This window comes from Solanum stenotomum, chromosome 9 (assembly GCF_019186545.1).
Source record: "Solanum stenotomum isolate F172 chromosome 9, ASM1918654v1, whole genome shotgun sequence".
NCBI classification, from domain to species: Eukaryota; Viridiplantae; Streptophyta; class Magnoliopsida; order Solanales; family Solanaceae; genus Solanum; species Solanum stenotomum.
In genome coordinates, this window is record NC_064290.1 from 52263179 (window position 1) to 52273645 (window position 10467).

The 10467-nt window shown below is 36.9% G+C and overlaps 2 protein-coding genes across 2 annotated transcripts; one reads left to right on the forward strand and one right to left on the reverse strand.

Moving 5' to 3' along the window:
• The first annotated feature begins 576 nt into the window (after nt 1-576).
• Nucleotides 577-2165, forward strand: LOC125876358 (zeatin O-glucosyltransferase-like). Its single transcript, XM_049557536.1, has one exon. The coding sequence runs from the start codon at nt 589-591 to the stop codon at nt 1972-1974; it is 1386 nt and encodes a 461-aa protein (XP_049413493.1). The 5' UTR covers nt 577-588; the 3' UTR covers nt 1975-2165.
• Nucleotides 2166-2414: 249 nt separating this feature from the next.
• On the reverse strand, nt 2415-10218 carry LOC125876350 (dihydrolipoyllysine-residue acetyltransferase component 2 of pyruvate dehydrogenase complex, mitochondrial-like). Its single transcript, XM_049557525.1, has 19 exons — nt 10054-10218; nt 8805-8898; nt 8544-8665; nt 8360-8442; nt 8216-8256; nt 6267-6322; nt 6096-6170; nt 5895-5987; nt 5182-5412; nt 5012-5084; nt 4752-4840; nt 4481-4566; nt 4327-4402; nt 3601-3668; nt 3455-3521; nt 3264-3359; nt 3090-3192; nt 2919-3014; nt 2415-2831 (listed from the first exon to the last, which is right to left on the reverse strand). Exons 1-19 carry the CDS (start codon nt 10090-10092, stop codon nt 2761-2763), a joined length of 1659 nt encoding a protein of 552 aa, XP_049413482.1. The 5' UTR covers nt 10093-10218; the 3' UTR covers nt 2415-2760.
• Between the last annotated feature and the right edge of the window lie 249 nt (nt 10219-10467).

Below are 10467 nucleotides of genomic sequence, written 5' to 3' on the forward strand. Positions count from 1 at the left end.
GCAAGTACTTCAAAAATAATAATAAAGCACCATCAACCCTTGATTGACATTTAGATGCTTATATTTTTGGTGTAAGGCCAAAGTGACTGTCCATTTTCCTTGCACACAAATTTGTTGCACTGGTGTTGGACCCAAATCCTTAGTTTTTGGAATATTCAACACATATTTGTCCATATTTTTGAAGAGTCGAGCAACATAGTTTCTGAAAAAAGAAAGGAAAAGATGAGAATAATGCTTTGAGTCTAACAAAGTTGATTTTCTATTCAATTTTACATAGTGCTAGCATCACCTTTGGCTTAAAATATATTTTGTGCTGTCACCTCTGGTACTTTGTTTCTAGGCTGCTGCCATATGATGTAGATGATGAGGTAAGGTTCAGTTTTTAAAAAATCATATCTTATAATCTGACAAAGTTCAGTTTTTTTTTTTAAAATCCTATTCCTTAGACTGCCTTAATATATGTATTGTTGACTTTCTTTTGCTTATTAACCAAGAAACATTATCTAGAGATAAGTTTAACAAATTCTATATAACAAGATCTACACAAATAACACCAGTGAACTTGCCCAAAAAAAGTCTTAAAGAACCATGGCAGATGATCAACACAAAGATTGTTACAACAAAAGCAGTTTAGAATCTGTTGTTGTATTTGTAGTGCCATTTCCAGCACAAGGTCATCTTAACCAGCTGTTACAATTTTCATGTCTGATATCTTCATTTGGAGTTCCAGTTCATTTTGTTGGTTACAAAACTCATATTCAGCAAGCTAAATCAAGAAACCTTCAAGATATGCAGCAAATTCATTTTCATGAATTCCCAACTCCACATTTTGATTCACCTCCTCCAATAGTTCCAAATTCCACCATGAAATTTCCAACACATCTCCAACCATCTTTTGAAGCATCTAAACAGTTACACGAACCGTTTACGAATCTCCTTCATGAATTCTCCAATAAAGTGAAGAGAATTGTGGTTATACATGATCCTCTTATGTCTTCTGTGGTTCAAGATTTTTCTAGTATTCCTAATGCTGAGTCCTATGCCTTTCATTGTATCTCAGCTTTCACTCAATTCTTTAGCTTTTGGGATGCTATTGGAAGACCTTTTCCAGTAGAGGGAATGCCAAAAAATATACCATCAATGGAAGGGTGTTTTTCCTTTGAAATCATGAACTTTATGGCCTATCAGTATGAGTTTATGCACTACAGAACAGGTGATATATTCAACTCATGCAGATTGATCGAAGGAACTTATGTCGATTTGCTAAGCAAGTTGGAGATGAATGCAAACAAGAAGCAATGGTCCATTGGACCTATACTACAAAAGGGTTCAAGCACCAGGCACAAAAGTTTGGAGTGGCTAGACAAACAAGGTCCAAAATCTGTTCTTTATATCTCTTTTGGATCATCGACTACAATGACCGATAAACAGATTCAAGAACTGGCTATGGGGCTAGAAAACAGCAAGCAGAAGTTCTTGTGGGTACTGAGAGATGCAGATAAAGGTAATGTTTTTGATGACGAAACGAGAAAAGCAAGATTACCAGAAGGGTATCAAGAAAGAACTGAAGGAACAGGTATTGTAGTAACAGATTGGGCACCACAGTTAGAAATTTTGGGACACACTTCTATCGGTGGATTTATGAGTCATTGTGGATGGAATTCATGTATGGAAAGTATGACAATGGGAGTTCCTATATTAGCTTGGCCAATGCACTCTGAACAACCATGGAATGCTACACTAATAACTGAAATTTTAGAAGTTGGCATTCAAGTGACAGAACAAGCACACCAAATGGAACTTGTTAACTCATCAACTATTGAGAAAGTTGTGAACAGACTGATGGTGTCTAAAGAAGGGGAGGAGTTAAGAAGCAGGGCTGAAAAGTTGGGTAGACAAGTTTGGCAATCAAGAGATGAAGGAGGTGTTTCTCAACTAGAGCTTAGTTCTTTCATGGCTCATCTTAGCAGATAGATGATCTATGTTGCTCGTACTCTTTGAAAATGCTTGTAGGTTCATGTCGGATTTTCTAAAAGTAGTGCATTTTTAAAGAATCTGATACGTAGCTGCAACATTTTTTGGAGAGTCTGAATAAAACAGGTTTTGATGCACTAAATTGCTTATTGTTGTATGTCTTTTTATTAGTATGGCAAAGATCGAGTGAATAAAACAAATTATATTATGTGTATTAGGATCAAACGCTTATCAATAGCTATAACTTGATAGTAAGGTACAACTTTATTTTCTTATTCAAGTCCATCAAACGACCATAATTTGATTGCACAAGGTTCAATGCGATCATTGTGCAACTTTATCAAGGATTCAACAGACAGAAGAACGATATCGAAGCCAACAGATAAATCTGGCTCATGTCAACCAAGAAGATAATCAAGTATTCAAGCAACAGACTCATGTTGATGCATCTCAAAACTTAAGAGATTAGTGAATCTTATTTTTTTAAAATGAATTTACAGCTAGTATTCCATCTACTTCAGACAGATAATCAACTCAATGATCTCGAGCAAAAAACTGGAGGTTTACACTCTGCATCGAAAAGCCTAAATCAATGATACATTAGCCTTGCAGCCTCATTTATTCCCAAGTTGTTCAGCCACTTTCCCTAATAAAGATGCTTATATCAAGCAATAAGATCGGGCCATGGCACGTAAAATCCCATTTATCATACATCCAAGTACATCCCATTTTGATGAGGAAAACGTGAAGAATTCAAAGGATCGACCAAAAAAAGGAAGTATCAATCTACAGTAACATAGACTCGGGACTCTCTATGTAGCCTTTGAATGCTTTGAGCCATTCCGCACCAATTGCGCCTAGACAAAAGGAAATTATTAAAGGTTAATCGTGTATTGCTTTTTTAAAAAGAGGATATGAAGAACCCACTATCTAAAGTCACTCACCATCAATCACCCGGTGATCACAGCTCAATGTTACAGACATCATACTGGCAAACTTATACTGGCCTTCACTGGATCCTGGAAGCACCCTTTTCTCAGCTGTTCAAGAAGAAGCAATGATGAGCACAAGATATCCTCACTGAAACAAAACAATTCAATGAGATGCAAACTTACCAGATCCAACTGCTAGGATGGCTGATTGTGGAGGGTTAATGATGGCACAGAACTGTTTAATGCCAAAAGGCCCTCCCAAATTGCTGACGGTGAATGTCCCACCCTGTGAAATAAGAAAAAAATGAATTGAATTTCTGTCCAACGAAAAAGAAGATATTTAACTGCAATGCCCACCTCATAATCCTGTGGTTTTAAGCTGTTCTCTTTTGCTTTCTGGGCTAAGTTCTTCACTTCCTCGGAAATAGTGGATAAACCTTTCTTATCAGCATCCTGCCAACAGCACAGATTTTCCAACATGAAATATAACTGGTAGTCTGAATCAAGAAACATCCAATTATAAGCACTAGACTGGGATGAGAACAAACCCGGACGACAGGAACATAAAGACCATTGTCAGTCTGCACTGCTACATTGATATTTACAGTGTGATACCTGTGTTTGCAAGAAAGAATGCACTATTAATTTACATTGCAAACTAGAGAAGTCTTCTCACTTCATGTATTTCACTTACTGACGAATGTAGTCATTGGTCCATGAACTGTTGCACTGAGGAACTTTTCGAAGAGCCAAAGCAGCAGCCTGCAATGAAGTTAATTACCCAGGTCATCTCTCTCTGAGACAGGTCACTATAAATAACAGATGACAATATCTCTTATACATCCTGTATAATGTACTACTTCCATTCAAAAAAAGAAAAATATAAAATGACGTCGAAACAGTGGTCAAAAGACCCAAGTATCAGTTCACATTCAGACATTTGATTTCTTCAACACAAGTGTGAAATTTACATATTTAGAAACTAATATTAAAAGTACAACTGAAAGTTGAAACTCTTTGTCAATCAATTGAAACACTTTTTACAGTTAAATATATTTATTATCCAGAAAAATGTGTTCGACTTCGAAATAGTTCTAAATGTCATATATATTGTGGGACAGAAGAGCAACTGTTTTTTGACAAAGTGCAGCAATTAAGAAAGCAAGTTAGGAATTACTCAGACTTCTTATGCGAGAAATAGACGAGATTCCAGCTCCAATTTTGGCACAAAGGTCCATGCATAGTCACTCTTTCTCTGTCTTTGTTTTTTGACAAGACCTTTTCTCTCTTTTCTGGACCCTCCATGAAAATACAAAAAGAACGCTGAATTGTCTCATTGAGACGAGATAACAAGACCATGGATTTCTTTTCCTTTTTCCTTGTCAGGTGGTACAGTGGATCTTAATGGAGTATTTCTTACCTTTATTACAAGATCATTAACAGATAACTTCTTTCCTCCTGAAGCCTCTTGCAATGAATTGAGCTTGCTCCTCAGTCTGCGGACCAAGCAAGTAGCAAGATAAATAACAGAAAAAAATAAAATTTGGTTGTTGGACAATAAAAGTAATACTCACTCTATAAGTTTGTCGACGCATGTATCAACAGTCAAATAGTAATGGGGAATGGTTTGCTTTGATAACAGCAACCTAGAAGCTGTCACCTGCACAGATTACACCAAAACTGGTATAAATAGGACAAAACCTTGTGATTGTAAAAGAAGTGGGTAAACAAAAAGTATACCAAACACTTCATACAAGGGATGAATTGGAGATAACACGGACAAGCATCTAAAATTGACTAATTCTAGGAACATGAGGATTCACCCCCTAGAGGTGTAAATAGTACCTTTCTGATCTGTGCAACAGGAATATCCGTGTAATCTAGAGATGTGTCAGCCTTGGGAGCTGCTGCAGGGGCTTCCTTTCCGCGTGAAGCTACATGGTCAAGGGGAAAAAAAGATTATTGATTCTTCTACAACCATATCACAACTTTTTAGGGAAATCTTTCCTTCCATAATAGAAAGAAGGAAATATGTTCAGTGACATAAAACCAACAGTAACATCAACTAGCATATAAGTATAGATGCAGACTAGGAAGAGGGTTACCAAGATAATCATCAATATCAGCTTTCACGATACGTCCCTCAGGACCTGTTCCTTTGATGTTTGTGAGAGGTATCTGTTCATGTTCATACAAATGCAGATTTACCCTCAAGGCTAAAACATGTAACCTGAATCATATTATCAAAACAAATTTAACCGAAGAAAATAAGTACATTGTGATCTTCCGCAATTTTCCTAGCTAGCGGACTAGCAAAAATGCGATCTGCCGCACTAGGTTTAGAAACTTTTGGCTGTGATGGAGTAACAGGTTTCTCGGCAACCTCTTCTTTGGGAGGAGGTGGAGAAGCAGGAGCTTTTGGTGAAGGCGTGGCATCTGATGTTGAAGGCTGGTAATCTTTAAATTTTGCAATGTCATCTTCCTCTTCAACAGTAACAGCGATCACCTACAGAATTTTCAACATTCATCAATTTTTTTATAATTAATTCTCACAATGATGTAGCTTTTGTTGGCATGTAGCTCAAGGCACAATGAAATTCACAAAGGAAAGAAATTTCTGCTAGGTCAATTATATGAGGTTAGGAGCATATTGTGATTGAACTGATGCAAATAGAGGAATTGTCAGTTTCATTATTCAGCTATCAGCTAAAGTATCAAAGGTTCAGTAAGGCGCCAGCCTAGAAACGAAGTACCAACTAGAATATAAGTCAAATGTGGGAACTAGAAGAACCAAGCATTAGAAAGTGATGTGTGATGCATCAACTATAAAGAAGCCGATCTATACAAGTACGTATAGATGTTACATCGACACAGTGGAGGTCCTGAATAAACAAGTGATACCACATGGCGTGAAGTCCAAATTATCTAACACCAAGATACAACACTCCACAATTGGTACTCTCAATTGAAATATTTAATCATCAATACCTCTCCAACTTTGATACTGCTTGCTCCGTCTCCATGAAGAATCTTAGCTAGATATCCTTCTTCCATGCACTCCATCTCCACTGTTGCTTTATCCTACGGGTATGAATGAGTAGTGTGAATACCAGAATCCAGAAGCTAAGACACATAAGGGAGAACTCTCCCTTAGCACATCATGATAACAGCAGCTAAAAATAATCCTACTGTTTCCACTTCACAGAGCACTTCACCAGGAGAAACTTTATCGCCCTCTTTCTTTAACCATCTGGCAATATTTCCCTGCATCATAAGTATCGAACAGCTAAGGCGCTAAAACAAACATAAGTGTAAAGAAATGATGATTCTAGAAGAGATTTAGTGAGAGAAGTTATATACCTCTGTCATTGTAGGTGAAAGAGAAGGCATCCCAATCACTTGGTGTGGAGGAAGATCTGAAACAGAGAAGATGCCAGGTTAATTTGACTCCAAAATCGAGGGTTCTCCCTCTTTGGTTCCATGTTTCCAAATTAAACCAACTAAGGATAAGAAGGATCCCTTTAGCAATTTCTTGTATAAGGTGAGGTACTATTATTCAAGATAGTATCAAGGAGGTACTGAAAAATTACAGCAAGAAAAAGAGTAACAATGACTCCAATACAATTTTTCACCAAGGAGTTCAAACGTCTGGAAGATGTGCTAACTTTTCTAACATGCTCTCCTTACACCATATACATACAAATAATGAAAACATCTATATTTTACAAAAGATAAGTTCTGTGTTTTCTCTTCGAAACATCTCTTACTCCTTTCTAGCCATATAGTCCATATGATGCACAATGGGCTGTTCTCCAGATCTGTTTCTGCATGCAATCAACAATATGTCCATGCCAGCGTTGTATTAGACTCTTCACATCCTTGGATAACATTCAATACACTCCAAATACTCCCAGGAAAAGTGCCCAAATCTGTCATGTCTGGTCACAATGTAGAAGTAAAAGATTACTGGTCTCCGCTGATCTTTCAGCGAAGAAACATCTGCGGCATATTGTCATTCCTCTTCTCTGAAGAGTATCCATGCATAAATTCTTAGCTGCAAGTGCTGCTATCCATCCAAAACAGCAATCCTGGGACGTGCTTTTGCTCTCCGGATCAATTTCCAAGGTCAATGAGCCTCCAAGTTTCTTTTGCAACTACATATATGCACTCGTAACAGTAAAAGTTCGTTTTTACTTGCCAGACAAATCTGTGAATCCCTTTTGCAACATCCAGTAACTGGTCCCAGCAGACCCAATAATCTACTGATATCATCTACTTCCTAAATTGTATCAGTCACCCATGTTATTCAAACAATCAGCCACCATGAGAGTCATAATACAAAGCTAAACTATACAGGACTGGAAATTCATCCTTCAAACTCCCCATATCCAACCAGTTATCCATCCAAATTAACTTCTCATTTCCAATCAGCTTAACAGATTTCTGGAATTCATCCCACAATATATATGTTTCCAGATTGTCTGGGCTTTCAGTGATCCAACTTCCCATAATTAGTCATAACAACTTCCTTCCATATGTCTTCCCTGTTATCATTTAACCTCCAAAGCCATTTGCAAGGAAGATTCTTGTTCTGTGGCTTGAGGTTCTTAATGACCATTCCTCCCCCTTCTATCTTTCATAACCTCTTTCCACTTTACTAAATGATTTTTTTCTTTCTGAGCTACCTTTGGAACCCGTTTTTTTTTTTCTACAATTTTTGGGATGGGGATAGTGACATTAAATATGTGGGAATACCATCCAAGACACTATTCACCAAAGCCAGTCTTCCTTCCAAAGAACAGGTACTATTTCTTCCAAGGTGATAGTTTCTTCGCACAATTGCCAATGACCCCCTTGCAAATCTCTAAATTACTCCCTTTGTTTCAATTTGTTTGCCAGGTTTAGATTTGGCACAGAGTTCAAGAAAGTAAAGAAAACTTTACATCCGAAAGTTTCAGTTGGAAAACTATTCAACTTTACAGTTGGCAAGCGACAGACCTAAATATACAGTTGGAGAACTATTCAACTTCACATTCGAAAATTTCAGCCAGATCTTCAATGTATCTATCAGCATTTATAGAGTACAACTAAGTAGTAAATAGGGAAAATGACAATGAAAAATGACTTACTCAGTGTGCATTGACATGACGTTGTCCAATGAACCTTAACCGATAATAGGAACTAAAGTTGCAGCAACTAGATAAATGCTCACTAAAATAAAGAATGGTTTATAAGCAGTTTGGAGGAGCCCTGAGGGCAGAGTTTCTAAGTAAATAGCCAAATGCTAAAATGACACTAAAAACAAGTACCTGAAGCACTGGAGAAACCCCTCCTTGAAGGCGCTTGTGATCTGACACAAAGAAGACAAATCAGAATCTGCTTTAAGAGAATGATCAAACATTATCTTCATTTTTTAAAAAAATAAAAAGGCAGTAGTAAGCCACAGAACAAACCCCGAAGACCTTCTAATGAAAGACATGCTACCGGTGGAGGTGCATGGAGCAATTGTAGTTCTCAGAGCATTTCCACATGACATCTATGGTTAGAAGCACATTAAGATAACTTTATGTAAATATTGCTGCTCGAAATTCAACAGGTAAAAGAAGGGTGACAAAGAAATAGAGGTTTAGTCACAACCCTGGGAGATACTGTTCTACAACTGTTGTTGGAGACAGCTGAACCTGAGTAGCATCTATTGAAGGACTTAGGAATGTTGTGTCTCTCTCCGGATATGAGACCAGACTGGCACCTTAAAATGTCTGTAAAAGCCACACATATTTGGATAATGAAATACAAAAAAATTAAAAATATCACCAATAACAGACAATGCAAGAGCCAATAACAAGAAAAATAAGTAACCAATGACAAACATAACAATAATTAAATCTACTAACTTACCATCTCCCTTCTCCATAGAAGGCCTCGTGCCATTACTAAACCAACGGACAAGAACAGCAGAGTCATGTCGTATCAAGTTCGAAGAACTCCCGATCTGCAAATAATTTGAAAGCAAGGAAACAGAAGAAAATGAGATGAACAGATTCTGGAACAATTCACACACATTTGGATGTTCTAAGGGAAATACCAGGTAAATGACTTAGATTTTTGATGACAGTAAATGACTTAGATTAGGCTATGGCATTTGAAAGAAATGACCTGAATTAGCTGCACCCTAAGTATATAATTGTTCTTGGTCTGTGAAGATGTGTTGTTAGGTGCTCCAATTTATTTTCTCATTGAGGTTAAAGTATATCCCTTTGTTTTCTCCTTTTTTAACACCACGGAAGAAGATGGAATACTTATTACCTAGAAAGGAAAGACGAGGGACTGGAAAAAACAACTAAATACATATAGCAAGTATGTTCTATTTCCTAGAACGAAATGGTTTGGCCAAGTTGCTTAAGATTCAGAGTGATTTCACCATATGACTAATATCAAGTAGCAAGCCATATACCAAGAGTTTAAAAGACAAAAACTGCTATCAACAAAATAAAAAGATATCTTTTTTTTGCATCCAACAGTGTGGCCTAGTAAACTGCTACAACAAAATAAAAAGCTTCTCCTTTTTGCACCCAACGGTGTGGCCTAGTAAAACTGCTACAACAAAATAAAAACATTTTCCTTTTCGCACCCAAGTGTATAGCCTAGCGTCCAATAAAGTAGGACGAGAACCATGAGATCTCACGTTCAAATAAATACTAGTCAATTTCTTCCAATCTCCTTAAGCCTTAGGTGCTCAGACTTGCTGGTGGAAGACAACAGGTACCTGGTGGAATAATCCAGAGGTGCAAAATGCACCTTTCATCTAAGTATGAGCACTAAACCATCTTCTGACTATCAAATTACCAGTCAGAGAAAATGCATCCATCTCATTCAACCTAACATCAATACAAATCACACCAACTCCAAATTCCTAAAATTCATATCTCAACTACAACCACAAATTTTAAGCTCCGATTCCAAATCTCATACAAAATCAAACATAACCAATAACAAGTCTATCTCAATGAAGAAAACAAAAACACTCCTATTGACTATAAAATGCCGCACCTCCACAAGTAATTACAGATCACGTCAATCAAACAATCGTAGATTTTAAGGATTCAAAATAACATAAACAAAAAAACAAAAAAATCTGAATCTGTACCTTTTTGGAGTGACGAAGAACGTGAGTAGCATAAGTCATGATTTTGATCTTCTTCTCCGGTGAAAGAAAGCAACCGGAAAGGGGCGGCGGAAGGTGGCTTTTCGAGTACGAAATTGGGCAGACAAAAGATGCTATAAAAATGAAGGATTTTTTTTCCTTTTTTCTGTTTTTCTGTTTTATTAGTATTTAAATTTATTTTTAACAAAAATGTGTGTAGGTGGGCTACTAAGGTCAGCGATACAGCGGCTCTTAAATTTGGAAAATGTGTTATAAATCGTAGGTTCGAATTATGAAAATAATTAATAATGTTTACACTAAAATAAGTTGTTTAGAGTACGATCATTCCTTTCTCATACTTTGTATGGGTGCATAATTGTTTGTACACTATGTCATATATTCTTTTTCATTTTAGAA